The 21444-nt window shown below is 34.4% G+C and overlaps 2 protein-coding genes across 3 annotated transcripts in view; both read left to right on the forward strand.

Annotated features, from left to right (window-relative positions):
* The window catches only part of LOC147397857 (putative disease resistance RPP8-like protein 4), a 54987-nt gene extending 34036 nt beyond the window's left edge, over positions 1–20951 (forward strand). Inside the window, exon 4 of the transcript XR_015179635.1 lies at positions 19849–20951. The gene's annotated coding sequence lies outside the window, so the exon portion shown is untranslated. The remainder of the gene's footprint in view (positions 1–19848) is intronic.
* Positions 12817–17456, forward strand: LOC147397859 (disease resistance protein RPP8-like). Of its 2 annotated transcripts, XM_086446911.1 has the most exons (3): positions 13283–13424; positions 13511–14877; positions 17079–17456. In XM_086446911.1, the coding sequence occupies exons 1-3, from the start codon at positions 13353–13355 to the stop codon at positions 17080–17082; spliced, it is 1443 nt and encodes a 480-aa protein (XP_086303037.1). In that variant the 5' UTR covers positions 13283–13352; the 3' UTR covers positions 17083–17456. The 2 variants fall into 2 exon arrangements, with proteins under 2 accessions (XP_086303036.1, XP_086303037.1); XM_086446910.1 differs by having other exon boundaries at positions 12817–14877.
* Positions 20952–21444: the final 493 nt, after the last annotated feature.

Genomic DNA, 21444 nt, shown 5'->3' on the forward strand with positions numbered 1-21444 from the left:
ATTTTTAAGAAACAACTGTCCTTCCTGATTGTGTTGTAGGCCTCTTTGTACTAATGATTGAGAACCAACGTTCTAGAGGGACTGTCTTCTAGTAAATGTTTGAGCGTGGGAGACACTATCATGTATTGGATCCGTCTTTGATGTGTTACTACCTTCCATTAAATCTTACAAATACAAGGTTTTCGTTTAGATTATTAAAATGCAAACCATAGACAAACAATGAGAACACAGAACACTACAGCGTGCACACGAATCAGACAGACTTGCATTTGATTATATTGGAGAACTCTCATTATTTGCAAATTGAGAAATTACTAAAAAAAAAACCTTAAAATTGTAGGATTTTACAACCATCTCATCAGTAGGATTTTTGGCAATGACATCTCTGAGACGGGTCTCCTAATTGTGAGTCCTCAAACGTGTTTCCTTAGACATGAAAGGGAGTGCAGATACAACCGTTGATATGGCTGGAAGAAGTAAAGAATTAAAAGAAATGGAACAAGCTTTTGTGAAGAGAGGTGCACTTCACTATCATGAGTTGAAAGATACCTCAACTATGATGAAGTTTGTTATGGCCTTCCATTCTATGGATTCCATACGTACTTTCTTAAGAACTCAGAATTATCTTGACGACCTCATGTTGTTGGAGAAAGAATCGGGGAGTTTTCTTAAAGTGGCCAGCATTGCATTGCTCAAAGGTGATCTTCTTCTTGAGGCTGATTTGCTAGGAAAGGGTGGGTGTTGATAAGATGCATCAAGTCTGATTCTATTGTATGTTCTTGGGAACTCTCTTAGGGCAACCAAAAGCAAGTGTTGGCCTTTGAAGCAATTTACAACGAAGAAAGAACTTCTTACAAAAGCCAAGATGATTGGTAAAGACACATCAGATGTCTTCTACGAGTCAGTTTGTACAGAGGCGAGCATACTGTCGAAGCAGGATGTTAGCTTGTTACACTTGGGAGAATGTTTGAGTTCTTCCTAGAGACTTAAGAATCTCCAAGCTGAAATTATCTCTGCTTGGAAAATCCTTGATGTCCACACGTAGACGATGTGATTTCACCTAACAATGTTTCTATTGAATCTCTCGTTTACTTTTCGGAATTTATGGAGGGAAAAAATTATAAATATATTTGGGTACTTTCGATCTCTTGGAACACTGCATGAAAGAGAGTACCTGACTTATGGGGAGTTCTGTTTGGGTTTCTTGGGTGCATGGAAAATGAAGTTTAATCAGATTGCCATCAACATGTTGCTAAAAAATGATGCCTATTGGAAGAAAGAAATCGATGACAGAAGTCTTCGTAAGAATGGGCACTTGATTGGTATGGATGATCACCAATTTTTCTCTACCACGCAACGTTATTGGGTTTCGGAAATACTTTCAGTTGGTATGAAAGTATTGGAGAAACTCGAAGCTCTTCATATGTTCTGCATTCAGAATTCTTTCTCATTATTTTGCCAAGCTAAGAGCATTCTTAACATCTTTGAAGTCGCAAAGCATCTTTTGGAGTCCAAGATACTAGACTGGAAAATCCATGCTTGGGCACTGCAGAATTTCCTTGAATCGTCGAGATTGAACTTCTTTAACATTGTATTTCCCTTAGATTAGAGAGAAACAATGACGAAGAATATGATTTCTCTTAGAGAAACCGATCTTTATAAGGATCTACTTGAAGAAGCTAATATATGTGAGAGAATAAGATGTATTGTATTAAGATGCATGAGATACATTGTATCATTTGTTAATGTAACGCATCACAAATGAGAGGTTGTGATGGAGGATATTCTAAAATATATATTGATATTTAGAATATATCAACAAGGATATTCTTGAATATTTATATTAGGTAGTTTTCATATATCTTAGTTCATGTAATGCCTATAAATACCCTATTGGAGCTTTTGTAATGTTCATATAAAAATTCTCAATAAAATCATATTTCTACATGGTATCAGAGACAAAGCTTTACTGAGAGTTTAATCTTGGTGTTTATTTCTTCGGCAATGGTGCCACCGATATTGTTGCACCATCACTGGACCTAGATATCTTTTATTTTCTTCTTTGCTATTATTTTAGGTTTTTTGTTTTTCTAATAAAAATCACAATTCCTATATCTCTACAAATCTCCCAATTTCACACAATTCATGTTACACGATCTCATTTTTTTTTTATTATCTAAAATCTCTCCTACGAGAGTTCTTTCATTTAAATGAGATAGTCCAACTTTTTATGCTTTTGGGAGAAATCATGACAGATCTGGTCTAATAAACCACCGGTTCCAACATACTCAAAAAGAACGGGATGCAAGAGTGATGGACTTAATAGACGACCAGCAGCAAACACGATTGGCATTTTGACGATCAATGAACATATCCATTAATGAGGTCAAGCAATTATTCAACAAAATCAATCGCACATTCATTTTTCAAAGGACCATGCAATTGCGGGAGGATGTTAGAAAATAAGATGTATTGTATTAAGATGCATGAGATACACAATATCATTGTTAGTGTATCTCATCACAAATTGAAGGTTGTGATAGAGGATATTTTAAAATATATATTGATATTTAGAATATATATATAATGATATTCTAGAATATTTATATTAGGTAATTTTATATATCTTGGTTGATAAAATGTTTATAAATACCCTATTGGGACTTTCGTAATATTTATCTAAGAATTCTCAATAAAATCATATTTCCACAGTATAGAAAAAATCGACACAAAATGATAGCGAAGTGCTTTGATGTGAACCCACCTGGAAGTTATTTATTGAGCACTTAAAGAGCACCAAGTTTTAGAAACACAAGAGGCGTCTCTAGCCTATGATCTTCAAGTAGCTTTGCGAGAAACAATTAGTGCCAATTGGTGGAAAGAGTTTGATTATATATCTCCACATTGTTACATTTATCTTTTTGAACGTCTTCTGTACTTCATATCATCTTTCTGATGGAACTTTTTCACAATGAAATATTCTCTCCTCTTCAAATTTAGAATAGTGCTATGATACTATGGCTTGCATTGTTCAACAAATTCTCTACGATAGAGAGAGGATGATCGAATGGTTTACAAAATATGCATGTGCGGGTATTTTGGTAAAAAAATATTTTTTTTTAAAGGCAATTTCAGTACAAAATCCATTTTCAAAGTGTATTTATTGAACTTTAGTTTATGGTACATGTTAACAAAACCCTAAGTAAAATTTCGGGTGCCAATAGCATCTCATTTCGAATTTAAAGAGGTGAGTTGATGTTTGAATAGTGATGAATGCACAGGCTGACGTGGCAAGTTTTAATGTATTATGATGAAAAGATCTATGATTCTTTATACTTATCACGTCAGCCACATACCCAATTGTGCACCCAAACCGCGTGTATTGCTTTCTCTAGAGAAAGAAGGTACAATAATTGCTTTAAAACCGCGTGTATTGCTTTCTCTAGAGAAAGAAGGTCCAATAATTGCTTTAAAATGAGAGAGAGAGAGAGAGAGAGAGAGCGCGCGCCTTGACTCCAATAATGGTATCCATCTCTTATCCTATTTATCATTTATTTAAATAAAATAAAAGTTTCTTACTTTCTTAAAAGAGTCGTGTTGGAGTGACCTCAAGGTGGAATCTTATATGACATTTCTTCACATGAAAGTGGATAGGAATCATATATGCTTTTTCACTCCTATCTCAATGAAAAGTATCTACGATTTCCATATACTTTCACGTCGAGAAGTGTGATATGAGATGCTAGTCTGAGGTCACTTCAGCATTATATTTCTTAAAAATATTTTTTTTAAAGGGCATGTGAGTAAAAATCATATATATATTTTTCATCGAGATACAAAGAGAAGCATTTATGATTATGTGTACACCAATGCTTGAAAGGACGTCAATTTCAATGTTACTCTAGCATGATTGGATAAATAAATAGCATGATTAGATAAATAATTTCAGAAATTAGGATGTAATAAGTAAAAGGGTTTTGTTAACGACTTAACATATGCAATATGTACACCTTAGAATAAGCATGTGAGGGTATTTTGTTAAAAAAGCATTATTTAAAAAAAAAAAAGGTATTTTTTATACAAAATCCAATTTTTCAAAGTGTATTGAACTTTAATTTAGGGTACATGTTAATAAAACCTTATGTAAAATTTCAGATGCCAATAGCATCTCTCTTCCAATTGAAAGAGGTGAGTTAATATTTGAATAATGATGAATACAGAAGCTGACATGGCGAGGGAACGCACATCATTTTCTATTGTATTCTATAATTCTGCACTTATCGCGTCAGCCACGTACCCAATTGCGCACCAGCCACGTATCCAATCGCACACCCTACCAAACTGCGTGCATTGATTTCTCTTTCTTTAGCACACCACCGACAGTGGGGTTAGTTTTGATATTCTTTAGAGAAAGAAAGTACACTAATTACTTTAAAAAAAGAGAGAGAGATGGAGAAGACCTTGACTTCAATAATGTTGTCCATCCCTTATATTATCATTTATTTGAAGAAAAAAAAATTCTTATTTTCTTAAAAATATTTTTTTTAAAGGAGTATGAGTCAAAATCAAAAATATTTTTCATTGAGATACGATGGAGAAATATATATGGTTACGTGCACATCAATATTTTTGAAAGGATGTCAATTTCAATGTTATTCTAGTACAATTAGACTTGACAAATAATTTAAGAAATTGGGATATAATAAGTAAAAAAGTTTTATTAACGACTTAAACAGATACAATACATAAACCTTGGAATAAACATGTGAAGGTATTTTGGTAAAAGAATATTTTTTAAATGGTATTTTCGATACAAAATCCAATTTTCTATTGCACTTTAGGGTAAATGTTAAAAAGGTTATAAGTAAAATTTGGGGTGACAATAGCATCTCTCTTCGAAAGAAGTGAGTTAATGTTTTGCTTTCTCTTCCTTTTGCACGGATGGCGAGGTTAGTTTTTGTATTCTTTAGAGAAGAAAGATATAAGAATGGCGTTATAAAGAGAGAGAGAGAGAGAGAGAGAGAGAGATATGGAGAAGACTTGACTTCAATGATGTCCATCTCTTTTTCTTTTGCACCGACAGTGGGGTTAGTTTTGATATTCTTTAAAGAAAGAAGGAAAAATAATTGCTTTAGAAAAAAAAAAAAAAAAAATCAAAACCAAAACAAAAGAGAGAGAGAGACAACGAAGAAGACGATCTTAACTCTAATGATGTCCATATATTTCTTATCTCATATGCTATTCATTTATTTAAACAATGAGTTTCTTGTTTTTTTAAGGGTGAGTGAGGGGGAGTGTTGAGTGTATATTTTCCTCCACTCTCGAGTGTGTTATACTCCAGTCAAGCTATTGACCCTCTTATATTCATTGTTCTCTCCATCTCCAACAGATTGATTTTTTAGGGTAAATGGTTTGTCAACAAAAGTTGGGGTATCAATAAAAACTCTCTAGATTTAGGTTTTAATATGAGCCTAATCCTAATTGTAAACAACTGTTGAAGTTGTTTGAATGTCTTATAATGCTCTGTAATAACTTAAACCTAACGTTTATGATGTTTGAATGGTGTATTTTAATCTTTGATAGGGTGATAAACAATTTAAGAAATTCGGGAGTAGTAAGTAAAAGATGGGATGCCCAACCTTTTTAATGTTGAAGGTAAGGTACCCAAACATTTTGATTGTTTAGTGAATGGGGTATCATCTCGGTGAAAAATCAATTGATAGGGTACTCATCAATCCTAGAGGCATACTTTCATTGTTTTCCTCATTTTTTTGCTAGGTAAAATAATGGACTTGAGTGATTTCCGAGCGTCAAGAGACAGGAATCATAACCTAACAAACCAGCGGAACTGTAAAGTTCCATGACTAACCCTTAAGAGTAAACACCCGCAATGCTTAGGGTGCCTCTCTCAATTGTGTGCTCTGCCTGCTCATTTAACCCGTCATTTGTGTCAAGACGCTCGGTTGCAGTTGGTCTACCATGCCATAATTGGGTTTGAGGATGGAGTGCCATGTATGCATTAGAGATAGCTCTCTACAGAGGTTCAGCCACTCCACTGCTCCTTCCAACAGTAGGAAATGTATGTGTCCAAAGAGATACAAGCAGAGGCATGGCCTTGTTTCCTAGTCCAGGGTGGTCATCCATTTCCTTGTAGGTGACACCAGTGCTCAGGTTAGATTATACTGGGTTATGTGTGTTTGCAAGCATGGTAGCTATGTTATTGACATCAAACTTTCTAGTAAACATCGTTGCTGGACCAGGGTCATTGTTTACCGCATGTTTTACACCCCTAAATACTACCTCTTAATAATACATCTGTTCAGTATTAACCACATAATACTTCTAAGATGTAAGTATATTAAGTACATCATGAATGTGTAGTTGACTGACAAAAGAAAATGAAACAAAGAATCTACAGTTTGTTTTGGGGTCTTTAGGTCTCCCTAGCAACATTGATGGTCTTTTATTTAAGAAATACCGAAGATATACAGTTAGGATCACATTGACATACTACAATGCATAAAGCTGAAAATAGGACTACGGGAAAATATTCTCCAATGTCAAACTTTTCGAGTTTTTTTATAAGGATATCCATGTTGGCATTCAATTGGAACTCATGACCTCATAGAAAGTGATGGTAACAACCATAATCAACATTGAACAAATTTGAAAAACAAATAGCCAAGATGTGGCAAGTTCAATTCATGGTCAATTTGCCGGATTAAACCAAACTCGTTCAATTCAAGTTTGGGGCCTCCCAAACAGAAAAATTATTAACAATGACTAAACTAAATCGGCCTGGTGAGCATTGGAAAGAGAGACCTTGTGAATTCAATATAAGGTAAATGTGGAATTATTAAGAAATTAGAATTGAATTTCTAGTACACCAAGTAACACAGATTGAATTATAGTTACCATTTACGTGAGCTAAAAGTACAATTCTGTTCACTACAATAAAATATCAGAACATTTAACTATGAACTTTGAAGAAAGAAAGAATGAATTAGAGTTTTAAAAAAAAGTTATCTAAAAATGAGATAAAAAGGAACCAAGTAGAAATATAAAAAAAACTATATCAAAAACCAAATCACACGTAAAAGAAGTTAATAACTCAAACAACTTACATTTCCATCACCAATGGCACATGAGCCACCAAAGAATATACAAGATTGGGCTTTGGCACAAATGTAACAGGCATGTCAATATGATGGCGATCATTACTGAAAAAACCCAAGTTCCACATATTCTCTATTAAATACTTGATTCGGGAATGATAATCAAGTATAAAGTGATTTCATGCAATTATATATACGATGTGACATGAATTTAGCTATGAGTTGCTGCAATAACCTATTTGGTAAGCAGCAATTATATTGTCATAGTACCTATTTGGTAAGCAGCAACTTTCATCTTTTCAGGAGTTGCAGCAATAAGCTCGTAAGTTCTTGCTAAGAAGAAATCTTTGCATTTCTCCATTACTTCTGAGTTGGAACTTGTATGACTCTCGCCCCACTTATTAAAATTACATTCCTGCAAATTCAATTCTTTTCAGAATACATATAACTATAAGATTCTCTCTCACACATATGCATGATGAATGGAGAAAAGGAAAAACATTAAGTTCAATTCTTATGCTTCTATTACCAATGGGCCACCAAGATAATGGAAAAAATTGCATCATGCCCACTGCTACAGTCCCATGACTAAAGAAATCAATATTAATAAAGCACAGCTCGATACAAGAGATTAAGCCCAATTGGACCACATGATCAGGTAACATGCTTTGCTTTGGTTCAACTAACTCAGGTAGTTTCAGGCACATTATCCATATGGACATCTGGGTCCATCTAATACTACTTTGAATTCCTTTAATTTTTTCATTAAAGTTTCTATTAATTTCCTTTGCAGTTAATTCATAAAACTCCAACGTAATAAAATGGGAGAGATTTGAAGAGAAACCCTTTTAAAATATTTTATAATTCCAACTCTGCCCTAGATCTCTTTTTAAACATTTTTAAATTCTAAAGCCATCCCAATTTCTCTCCTATCAATCCAAACATAGTAGAGAGAAACCGAGTTTCTCTTCGCTCCACTTCTCTCAATCCAAACATAGTGTTAGAATTTTGTAGAACTCTACTTTTAGTCCATTATTTGGTTACCTAAGAAATGGATTTGCTTGGAAGCTTTCTTCAAGATCTTTTGATCGAGTTAAAAGGAGAGTTAACCCTTAAATTCACAGGATCCCTGAAAATAAATAAAGAAGGGATTGCACAAATAGCATTCCCTAGAAAACGCAATTTTCAGGTGCATGATTTTATTTGGAAGCTTTCTTCAAGATCTTTGGGATAAGACTTTGTTGTTGTTGTAGAATTATTATGAACCATTTTCCTACCATCCTTATTTGGAACACTCCATTTTAGGAGTCTTAAGAAAATCTTGTTCTGCATTACTTACCACCAAACTTATCTTTACAAAAAAAATTCACGAAATGCTTTTTGCAGCAAAGCAAACTTATAGAACCATGAATGACCAAGACCTACACAGCATTTGCATGTCCTGTACTCCTGTAAACACTTCTCTCAAAGAATTCCACTTCTCTTTGGCACGATGTTAACAATAAGTGGACCTTCCATCACTCATTTTAAATGAGGGACCACGGGCATTGGCATTGGCTTTGTTTAGATTTCTATTTGTTAGATTTAGGATTTTGTATGAGTCTGATTCTAATTGTAAACAACTGTTGAAGTTGAATGTGTTATAATTCTTTGTAATGTTGAGGCAATAACTTGAATCAAACTTTTGTGATTTTTGAATGGTGTGTTTTGAATTTTAATATTTAATTTGGTTGTGATAAATAAGGGAAACACTTAAGTAACATTGAAATTGACATCATTTCAAACATTATTGATGTGGATTTGGGTACATAACCATAGATACTTTTTCATCAAGAGACGAATGAGAAACATCTATGGTTATGTGCACACCAATGTTTGAAATGATGTCAATTTCAATGTTACCTTAGCAAGACTGATAAATAATTTATGAAAGAGTCCTGTTGGGGTGACACAATGACTTGGTGGCGTGCACACAACCATAGATGCTTTTCCACGAGATATGAGTAAAAAGCATCTATGATTGCGTGCACCACCACGTCCTTTGTGTCACCTCTTTGTTTGTGTCAATCCAGCACTAGTCTTTGTTAAATTGGGATGTAATAAGTAAAAGAATAATGATGAATGCACACAGTTGGATATGTTGTTGACGTGGCAAAGACATGAAACCACACATCTTTTTTCTATCTATCTAAATGAAAAAGATCAATGATTCTGTGCACTTGCCAAGTCAGCTATATACCCAATCACGTACCAAAACCGCATGCATTCATCACGACTCCAAGTAAAAGGATTTACGAAATAAGCATGTGAGGGTATTTTGGCAAAAAAAATATTTTTTAAAAGGGCATTTTTTTATACAAAATCCATTTTCAAAGTGTATTTATTGAACTTTAGTTTAGGGCACATGTTAACAAAATCTTAAGTAAAATTTCGGGGGCCAATAGCATCTCTCTTCCAATTGAAAGAGGTGAGTTAATGTTTGAATAATGATGAACACAGCAGCTGACGTGGTGAGGGCACAGAATGCACATTTTTTTCTAGTGTATTCTATGATTCTACATTTATCACGTCAGCCACGTACCCAATCACTCACCCACCCAAACCGCGTGCATTGATTTCTCTTTCTTTTGCACATCAGTCACGTATCCAATCGCGAACCCACCTAAACCGCGTGTATTGATTTCTCTTTCTTTTGCACACCACCGACAGCGGGGTTAGTTTTGGTATTCTTTAGAGAAAGAACGTACAATAATTGCTATAGAAAGAGAGAGAGAGAGATGGAGAAGACCTTGGCTCTAATAACGATGTCCATCTCTTATCTTATCATTTATTTAAAGAAAAAAAATGTTTCTTATTTTTTTAAAAATATCTTTTTAAAGGGTATATAAGTAAAAATCATAAATATTTTTCATCGAGATACGAGATAGAAGTATATATGGTTACATGCACACCAATGTTTTTGAAAGGATGTCAATTTCAATGTTAGTTTAGCACGACTCGAGTCGATAAATAATTTAAAAAATTAGGATATAATAATTAAAATGATTTTATTAACAATTTAATGGATGCAATAAGTAAACCTTGGAATAAGCATGTGAGGGTATTTCGGCAAAAGAATATTTTTTAAATGGTATTTTCGATACAAAATCCAATTTTGTATTGCACTTTGAGGTAAATGTTAAAAAGGCCTAATTAAAATTCGGAGTGACAATAGCATCTCTCTTTGGAAGAAGTGAGTTAATGTTTTACTTTCTCTTCCTTTGACAACGAGGTTAGTTTTGATATTTTATAGAGAAAGAAGATACATTAATGGTTTTAGAAAAAGAGAGAAAGGTCGATAAGACTTCACTTCAATGATGTCCTATCTTTTGTATTTTTTTTGTTTTTTTTCTTTTGCACCGACAGTAGGGTTAGTTTTGATATTTTTTAAAGAAAAGAGGTACAATAATTACTTTCGGAAGAAAAAAAAAAAAAAAAAACAGACAAAAAAAGAGACGACGGAGACGACGTTGACTCTAATGATGTTCATCTATTTCTTATCTCATATGCTATTTATTTATTTATTTAAACAATTAATGAGCTTCTTGTTTTCTTAAACCTCTAAGAGCTTTGATTTTATTTGTTTTTTCACATAATCAAAGAGAGAATTAATGGGAGATGTCGTAGCAACCATTTTTTTTCGGAGATTAAATTCACTATTGTAGACACCCCAATTTGCACGAACCTGTTAGGAAAGTCTAAATTTCCTCGAATTGATTTTGAGTTAGACTTAAACTTCTCAATGGACCCACATTGCCACTTGGCATCATATTCATGTATACATGCATGCTATTTGCATCTCATATCATGCCCATACCTTGTCCCTAAACTTATGTCCATCACCCATATCCTAAGTCCAAACTCAAGTTCATATTCCAAACCCAAGTCCATGTCCTAACCCAAATCCAAGTCCATGTCCTAACCCAAACCCAAGTCTATATTCAAACCCAACACCAAGTCCATACCCAAATCTAACACTAAGTCCCTCCTAAGCCCAAACCCAAGTCCATATCCTAACTCAAACCCAAGTCCAACACCTAGCCCATTCCAAGTCCATTCTCTCACCCCTTCACAAGATGACACATGTTGATACCTCATAAGCCTCCAACACCCAATGCATCATCGAATTGGAGAGTCAACCTTTCCTTTGTGAAAACTCAAGAATGCCCTTCTCAAAAAGTCTAGTCAAATCAAAAAGGTTATTTGGTAAAAAGCATCTATGATTGCGCGCACCACCACGTCCTTTGTGTCACCTCTCTGTTTGTGTCAATCCAGCACTAGTCTTTATTAAATTGGGATGTAATAAGTAAAAGAATAATGATGAATGCACACAGTTGGATATGTTGTTGACGTGGCAAAGGCATGAAACCACACATCTTTTTTCTATGTATCTAAATGAAAAAGATCAATGATTCTGTGCACTTGCCAAGTCAGTTGTATACCCAATCACGTACCAAAACCGCATGCATTCATCACGACTCCAAGAAAAAGGATTTACAAAATAAGCATGTGAGGATATTTTGGCAAAAAAAATATTTTTTAAAAGAGCATTTTTTATACAAAATCCATTTTCAAAGTGTATTTATTGAACTTTAGTTTAGGGCACATGTTAACAAAATCTTAAGTAAAATTTCGGGGGCCAATAGCATCTCTCTTCCAATTGAAAGAGGTGAGTTAATGTTTGAATAATGATGAACACAGCAGCTGACGTGGTGAGGGCACGGAATGCACATTTTTTTCTAGTGTATTCTATGGTTCTACATTTATCACGTCAGCCACGTACCCAATCACTCACCCACCCAAACCGCGTGCATTGATTTCTCTTTCTTTTGCACATCAGCCACGTATCCAATCGCGAACCCACCTAAACCGCGTGCATTGATTTCTCTTTCTTTTGTACACCACCGACAGCGGGGTTAGTTTTGGTATTCTTTAGAGAAAGAAGGTACAATAATTGCTATAGAAAAAGAGAGAGAGAGATGGAGAAGACCTTGACTCTAATAACGATGTCCATCTCTTATCTTATCATTTATTTAAAGAAAAAAAATGTTTCTTATTTTTTTTAAAATATCTTTTTAAAGGGTATATAAGTAAAAATCATAAATATTTTTCATCGAGATACGAGATGAAAGTATACATGATTACATGTACACCAATGTTTTTGAAAGAATGTCAATTTCAATGTTACTCTAACACGACTCGACTAGATAAATAATTTAATAAATTGGGATGTAATAATTAAAATGATTTTATTAACAACTTAACGGATGCAATACGTAAACCTTGGAATAAGCATGTGAGGGTATTTCGATAAAAGAATATTTTTTAAATAGTATTTTCGATACAAAATCCAATTTTGTATTGCACTTTAAGGTAAATGTTGAAAAGGCCTAAGTAAAATTTGGAGTGACAATATCATCTCTCTTTGAAAGAAATGAGTTAATGTTTTACTCTCTTCCTTAGACAACGAGGCTAGTTTTGGTATTCTATAGGGAAAGAAGATAGATAATGGCATTAGAAAAAGAGAGAGAAGTGGATAAGACTTGACCCAATGATGTCCTATCTTTTTTTTTGTTTGTTTGTTTTTTTTTTTCCCGACAGTGAGATTAGTTTTGATATTTTTTAAAGAAAGAAGGTACAATAGAAGGAAAAAAAAAAAAACAGAGAGAAGAGAGACGACGGAGACTACCTTGACTCTATGCTACTTAGTTATTTAAACAATCAAGAGCTTCTTGTTTTCTTAAACCTCTAAGAGCTTTGATTTTATTTGTTTTTTCATATAATCAAAGAGAGAATTAATGGAAGAAGTCGTAGCAACCATTTTCCTTCGGAGATTAAATTCACTCTTACGTGAGGAGTTTGAAATATTTGGTGGCCTAGAAGATGAAATCCTACTTCTTAAGTCCCAACTTTCACATCTAAATTCTCATATCCAACCTTTCCATAGCGAACTCGTTCAAATCGGTTACTTCAGTGCCATGTCCAACATAATAGGCATTGAATTGAAAAAATCGATTCACAATTGGTTGGTTAGGTTCAAAGAAACCATCCATGACGCTGATGATTGTATCAATCTATTCATCATTCGGATGAATAATAATAGCAAAGATGGGTTGAATGACTCAGATGGAATAGTGGCTGCTGCTCTGCTCGGATGTGAATTGAGAATTATCAACGAATGTCTCGTTGAAATTCTGGATGTCAAGTCTCAGCTGGATACTACAATTGCGTCATTGTCGATCGAACATAGTGCTATTATTAATGATGAAGGTGAAAATTCTTTTATAAATAAATTTATTACTTTATCGATAGACCTTAAATCCTGCTTCATGTACTCTTGCTTTTACCTTCACAAGTGGCATGTAGATAAAGACATGATGGTTCAACTCTTGATGGCCGAAGGTCTAATTGAAGAAATTCTAGGAGCGAGAATGGAGGATATTGTCGAAAGCAATATCAACAAGTTAATTGAACTAGGAATGGTTCAACTTCAACATGAATATCCATATCTGCCCGACTCTCTTCACTGCTCTGTTCCCCAGCCATATCATCACTGTGTTGCACAAGGAGATGAATATTTGTACATTAAGGATATTCGTTACCTATTTATCAACGACAAAGAAATAGCATCCAACTTGGAAAATATCCATATCTCATCAATTCGATCTCTATTTATTTCAAATCCCTTGGAAATGGAATTATACAATTGGAAATTGTTGCGGGTGTTAAGTCTCTATTTTATAGGAAGTAAGAGCATCATAATAGAAGAAGTGGGAAATCTGATAAACCTAAGATATCTAAGATTGGCGTTTCATAAGTTAGAGAAGCTTCCAGAGAGTATAGGCAATCTTCGAAACCTCCAAACTTTGGATATTAATTGTCCTTCGTTTAAAGAAGTACCAAGTGGAATTCTGAATCTCTTACAATTAAGGCACCTTCAAATGAACAGTTACAGTTATAATGAGGAACGGGCTTTGGCCCTTATAGGGATAGGGCGATTGACGAACCTCCAGACTTTGAGTGGTATAGACGTCGGTGATGGCATTGCCAGTGAGTTAAGTAACTTCACCCAAATCAGAAAGCTTGGAATTGTTCAGTTAACGGAAAAAGATGCAAGTGAGTTATATGCTTCTATAATGAAGATGACTGGACTTCTCTCCTTATCTCTATCAGCAACAAATTTGAACGAGTATTGTTTCAGCGAAGAACACTTGCTACCTTCTTTGGAACCATTCTCGCCTCCGCCTCTCCTTCAAAAGCTTCGTCTAGTAGGGTGGTTACAGGAAATGCCTGATTGGTTCAGCTCCATGAAAAACCTCACTCACTTAGTTTTAACGTATTCTAATCTATTGGAGAACCCAACTTCTGTCCTTGAGTCTCTTCCTAACTTGAAATATCTTGAATTAGATTTCGCCTACACAGCAAGGTATATTGGTAGAGAGTTCTGCAGGTCTGGTGGGTTTCCTACTCTAGAGACTCTCATTATTATATCCAGGTCTCTAATTGAATGGATGGAACTTGAACAAGGATCATTCCCAAGCTTGAAGTTCCTCTACTTTTATTGTCCGAGATTGAGAACTCTCCCCGAAGGTTTGCAATTAATCACCACACTCCAAATATTGAAAATTACCAATTATCATGGTGATCTTGCACGGAAGTTGAGTCCTGATGGAGGCCCAGAGAATTATAAGATCAAACACATCCCAAGGATAGAGTTTCATTGGTAAAATTCTTCCCTTTTAATTTTATTTCTTGACAACATGTTGATCGATGGTGTTAAAAAATGGTTGTTATTTATCAACTTATGAATTGTGGTTACAAGAGCTTTCTTTGTGTTAAATATATAGAGATGTTGGATGGTCTTGATAGGTCTATAGAAATTTCTCAAATGTGACTACACTTTTAAACCCATTAATGTGGAAAGCCTAAGCATTATGAAATTTTTTTTTTTTTTTTATATTTTAAATTCATTAAAGAGGTTGAGATAAATTAAGAATGTCATCTCGGTCTTGGAGGCAATCATGCGAGAAAGTCAAATTGAATCATTCGTGATCTAGGATGACTCAACCAATATTTTGAAATCTTGGCGAAGGTTTTGAAAAGTCAACCTAATTAACCAACGTAATTTCATATTTTATATTGTTTTCTAATACTTTAAATGCTTGTGATCTATATAAGATATGATTTTGTGGTTGAGCATTTGAGCATCTGTTGAATTGAACCACCTTTTAATAGATAATAATCATTTTGAATTTGAGCATCTGTTCTGCCCCTACAATTAATGGACATGGGTAGGGAGTATTTAGGGTATTTTAGTGTAAAAGCTTACCATTTTAAAATTTAAATATATATTACACAGTGAAAAAACAGGGATTGGTAAGTATTTTGGAACGTGCACTGTCCCAATTATTCAACCACTCTAGTAATTCTAAGTAGAAATCTGATTTAACAAACAAACTAGTTTGTAATTCAAAATTAAAGTTAAATCATATAAAAGAAAAATGAGAAAATCATTAAAAGAAGAATGAAGATAAAAAAAAATCTGATGATAACAGTGGTCTATATATATATATATATATAGATACGTGTTTTTGTTTTCTTTTCTATAAGTACCACTAGGGTACATAGAGAGACATGGACTGAATCTCTGACTCCCATATTTTCTTTAATAGTTGAGAAAAAGTCGTGCATTGCCAATAGTGTCTTTATTGGAAAAACATGTTTTAGGAATTAAAATGAACACTATACCGGAAAGAGAACTTTGACATAAGTTGCCCTCGTTTTGAGAAATATCTAATAAAAAAATAAGTCATGGTTGAGAAATAGTAAAAATTGAGGTGCCAATAGAAACTCTCTATCTTCTCTTTTTTGTTTTGTTTGGTTTAGATTTCTATTTGTTAGATATAGTAAAAATTGAGGTGCCAATTGTAAACACTTGCTGAAGTTGAATATGTTATATTTCTTTGTAATGTTGAGGTAATACCTTAAATCAAACTTTTGTAATGTTTGAATGGTGTATTCTAATATTCAAGTCCATGCTTTGCGACAAATGGGATATAAATACAAATACCCGTTGGTCCCAGGTAGGTGATTTTGTATGAAATCACATGTTTGGCTTAACATATCTTCTTTGTATTGTTTACAAACACCTATTAAAAGGTACTGAAGGATGAGTTGCATGTGAAAACATTCTGCACATCAGAAAGATGAGTTGCATCAGCCAAATGAACTTCTTCGGATTTGAAATTTCAAATCATATGTTCTCAGGAAACTTGTTTTTTTTCTTTTCCTGATCCATTTGGGTCTTAGAGAAATGGGGACCAAAACAGGATTTTGTGTTCTTGACATTATCAAAATCACATTAATTTTTGAAAAATTGCACCTATATTATTCATAATTGATTCCAAGAGAACTGGACTTAGTGATGAAATTTTATAAGAAGATTACACCTAGTTAATTGATTCCAAAAGAAATGGATTGATTGGATCATCAATACTCAATGGGGGTGAGTTTTGGTTATGGTCCATTCAAGAGTTGTTTTATCAATTGTACAATTTTGATTGGTTTGCATATCATTGATTGTTTACAAAAAGTTATGGCATGATAAATGATACATGGGTTTGATACTTCTTTTCGAGAAAAGATTTGTTGTGCAAATGACTATGAGCTTAGACCTACGTATTTGTAGTACATAGATTGTTTTGTCATTACATGGAGTGTATCATCCCATTTGTTTTAGCTCATAAAGAAAAATATTCATGAATCTTTTGATTCAGTATGAATTCTAAATCTTACAATTTCTCACACTGATTTGATTTTGACAACATTGCTACACACATGCATGGGGTATTTTTCTCTTGATGTTCCTTTCATTGCGTATTTATTCATCTTTATAAAGGATATGTTTAATTGTTATTGGTACAGGTGAAGGATGGCCTTGGTTATTGCTTGGGGGGTGTGGAACGAGAGAAATGACAGGGTGTTCAATAATAAGATTAAAAGCTCTCATGCAGGTTTCTTGGAGATCTTGGGCTTTTTGTACCTTTCGTCAAAACACTACATAGAGGTTGTGGGGATTACTTTTGATGATTTTGTTTTTAGATGGAACTCTTTATGTAATAACTGATGTTGTAGTTTTCTTTTGGTTTGCTGCTATTTGTGAGGCTTCCTTGGCCTCCTTGTACTTTGTTCTTCCTCTTTTCTTCAATATATTATACTTATAAAAAAAAAGGATAGGCTAAGGAATGACCCTAGGTACAAATCTGTCAAGCATGAAGAAAGAGGGATTTTATTTAACAAGTATATATATGAATTGAGGGTTGTGGAAGAGGAAGCTGAACAAGCAACAAAAGCCAAAAGGGACGAGTCGGTAAGCACACATGTTTTGCTATTGAACTGTTTGGAATGGGTTATATACAAGGTGATGCCGAACAATGTCCAGGTAACCTAAATGTGAAACTTATGTTCCAAAGTTTGCACAAAACCAATCAATATGATCATGTCGTCGTCATTGATCTGCACACTTCAGAGTGATTCCAATGATTTGATGAAGGGATTCATTTTTGGATGATGACAGATATTGGTGTAGATGTTATATGTTGGATCACTTGAGATTATCTGTGTGAAAGATAATCTCTTTCTGAAACTTTTGACCATGTCAAATGAGGGTTTCAAGTTAATGGTACAATGGACAACCCAAATTTTTTCAATTTGTATCCTCTTTTGGTAATGCTAGATATGTTGGAATGAGCTCTTTGTTGAAAGTTCTCAGAAAGGAGGCAGTTGCTTCTTATCAAGCTTTACTAGTAGAAACAATTAGAGATCCTCAGGTAGTTTCCAAATCTTACCTTGGCTAGTTCAATGATGTTTGGTGGACCATGCAACACAAAACTAGATTCACACCTAACATTCTTCTCTAGAAGTCTATTACTTCAAATTAAATCTCCTATTTTGGCTAATAATGGTGTCAAAATTCGGATTTGTTAATTATTCACTAGGGGGGGGGGGGGGGGAATTCAATTTGGTTAGTTCAAAAAAAATTCGGGAAAGTTTCGTGAAAAATCGGCAAAATTTCAGAGATTATACAAAATATGTTTTTGAGTTTCTTGCCAAAACCCAACATCTTCAAACTCTCTAAAAACCCTGTAAATATTTAAAATTTTGGAGGTGAAGAGTAAAAATGTTCCCCAATTAATTGAGGAATACTCAATTAATTCATCAATTTGCCGATTTAATCGGTTAATCCCTAAGTCGGAGAGTTTTGTGACTATCTAATTGAATCCCAAGTTTATAGTTTCCTGGTTAGTACCTACTTTGAGTTAATTAAATATAACTTTTGTGCCTGCATATGCATTTTTTAGGCATCGTGGAATGAATCAAAGCCTAAATTGGAGACAGATCCCCAAAGGCGTACTATTAACTCTGAATTAGATCAAGCTGACACAAAAAAGTTCTTTCGGGAGCACATTAAGGCACTTCACAAGGTGATTCCACAACCATTTCGTGTCACCTGTTAGGATTTCCATATCAGAATTGTTGCTATTACACCATGTTGTTGATCCTGTAATTATTGAAGGTACACGCTCTTTGAATGTCCTAACTAGGATGGAGGCAATAAGGTTTCAAAGATCTCTATTTTGCTTTTTTGTGTGGAACAATTTGATGGAAAAAACTTTGAAGTGCCCATCCCGCTTTAAAATTTCGATAGAACCCTCTCGCTTAGATGACATGTGCTTCTTCAAGGAGGTATCCCAAATATTAACAAAAAATAGGGGTGAAATAAAAACAAAAGAGGTTACGTGTTGTGTTGCTAGGAGGGTTCCTCCAAAATTTTGAAGTTGCCAGGCTGCTTCAAAGTCGGACTCCAATTTGATGGTTACGATCATTTTAGAAGGGAATTTTTTACTCTTCGATACTCACACCAACATATAACGAAATGTAATCAATCGTCATTTTTCACATACCATATGGTTATTTTAAGAATAATGATTTTCTGATGCCCCATCACAGAACCATAGATCATTTCCTCGGGATACGCAGAACCATAAATCTTTTCCTTGCGTATCTCGAGGCAAATAATCTACGAGTCTATGATGGGGGCGTATGTCAGATATCATGACTCTTTTTTTAATTTTAATCTGATGACATAGGTTTTATGCTTGTTTCATGATGTCCTAAAGTTTCACACATTTCCCCTATTCCATCAATTCCTTCAAGAATCTATAATTGCCACTCTGATCAAAATATTTCAATTTCTTGGCCAACTTAAATAGACATTCAAAGAACATAAATTCAATGCTTGATTTTCCCTTCAACGATGTGCACGTGACTTACAAACTCTATTAGAGGATGTTATAACTGCAGAAGCAGCTACCGAAGTGACTGAAGATGGGAAGACCGTTCTTACTTCTTGGTCGACTGCTAAACGCCTTCTAAAGTCTGATCCTAGGATGCCGAGAAAAGATAGAGAATCCCTATGGTGTCGACATGCATAGGAGCTGCAGCGAAAGAAAAAGTTGGCATCTCATACAGCGGAAGACAAGCTTAATGCAGAAACAATAAGTAGAAGCTCATTTGATTCTGAAAGGTCACCAATAGTTCCAAGGAGAACTTATGGCCGGAGATAGCTTACAATATAAGAAACTTTACATTTAAATTTTTTTTTGAACTTGGTATTTACTCAATTGGATTTCAGGGTCCGTCTATGAATTCAACGCCTAATTTTGGGGTTTCGCCCTTGTTTTGACAATACTTGAGTGCAAGGGCCTAGAGTTTCAGGTGATTGATTATTTCATTTCTAGGATAAATCCCATTTTCATTTCCAAGACATACATGTATTGATTTTTCATTTGCAATGTGGCATAAAATGTTAGCTCAGTTCAAATATTGGTCTAATCAATTTTTGTAACTTTTTTCCTTTTAGATCATATGTCTTCTTACATTTTGTTGCTTTTGCAGGATGTATTGATGTACAATTTTTTTGGCACATCTCTCTGAAAAATCATTTAGAGTAATCTATGTTTATATGAAGGAGCAAGACGTGCTTGACTCCGCTGCACCAAGTTTCACAAAATTTGGTAAGGCCAAACACAACATCCTTTGATCTGAACTTAAGCAATTGGAACGTTGCTATAAAACGTACAAGGCAAAGGTTATGGATTTGTGAGAATATACAAGATTTTCGAAGCCTATGTTTGACTATTGGAAGAAATTGTGCCTTGTCCAAGTTAGATTACTTGATGACTCACTTGCACAGGCAATGCAAGTTGCTAGCGGCAAAGAGGATTGGAGTTCATGTGGTATCAAGGTTTGAACTGGGATGTTTGAGTTTTCTCTTCTTTCTTTTTTCATATTTGTTTTTTTTTTTTTCCTTATTGTTCGACTTCATCACTTGTTCTTATATTTGGTAGAGAAGTTCTGAGTCATTCCTAGGATTCTCTTACATATTTAACATCTTCGCTGATATTCAACGAGGGTAACTTTGAGATGGCAACAATGTGCTTTGAAAGAGCTGGAGACCTGTACAGGGAGAAATGAGCGCGGGCTGCTGGCCTTCGAGCTTCGGCCGAACGTATGCGTAGTTCAAATCTTGAATTGGCTTGTATTGCCCTTATGGAGGCTGCCACAATTTTTGAAACTATTGGCAATGCTGAGATAGCTGCCCAATGTTTTATTGAGTTAGAGGAATGTATATATTTTAGATTTGTCATTGTATTATATCTTGTCTCTGAAAATTTTGGGTGGGTTTTGTGATCGTATGTATGCGATCTTTCTATGAAATATTTTATGTTTTCTGAAGTAGGAAACCTTCAGTTGGGTTTATCAACTTGCAGATTCGCAATATCATTTATGTTTTTTTTTTTTTTTTTTGAAGTCTTTTAGTAGCTACTCTTGTTTTTCATGTCTTACGATAGAGTTCACTCAGTGCCCAAGTTTGCATTTCATTTTTAAGAAACAAGTGTCACTATTGATTGAGAACCACCTTTTGGAGGGACTGTCTTCTAGTTAGTGTTTGATTGAGAACCAACCTTTTGGAGGGACTGTCTTCTAGTTAGTGTTTGAGCGTGTGAGACACTATCATGTATTGGACCCGTCTTTGATGTGTTTTTACTACCTTCCATTAAATCTTACCAATACAAGGTTTTCGTTTAGATTATCAAAATGCAAACCATAGACAAACAATGAGAACACAGAACACTACAGCTTGCACACGAATCAGACATCTTTCTATGAAATATTTTATGTTTCTGAAGTAGAAACCTTCCGTTGGGTGTATCAACTTGCAGATTCG

Source organism: Akebia trifoliata, chromosome 7, assembly GCF_017979445.1.
Source record: "Akebia trifoliata isolate Shusen 1 chromosome 7, ASM1797944v1, whole genome shotgun sequence".
Classification (NCBI taxonomy): domain Eukaryota; kingdom Viridiplantae; phylum Streptophyta; class Magnoliopsida; order Ranunculales; family Lardizabalaceae; genus Akebia; species Akebia trifoliata.

Bases quoted from the DNA above. Each gene is read 5' to 3' on its own strand.
- LOC147397859 (XM_086446910.1), top strand. From the start codon at position 12,953: ATGGAAGAAGTCGTAGCAACCATTTTCCTTCGGAGATTAAATTCACTC.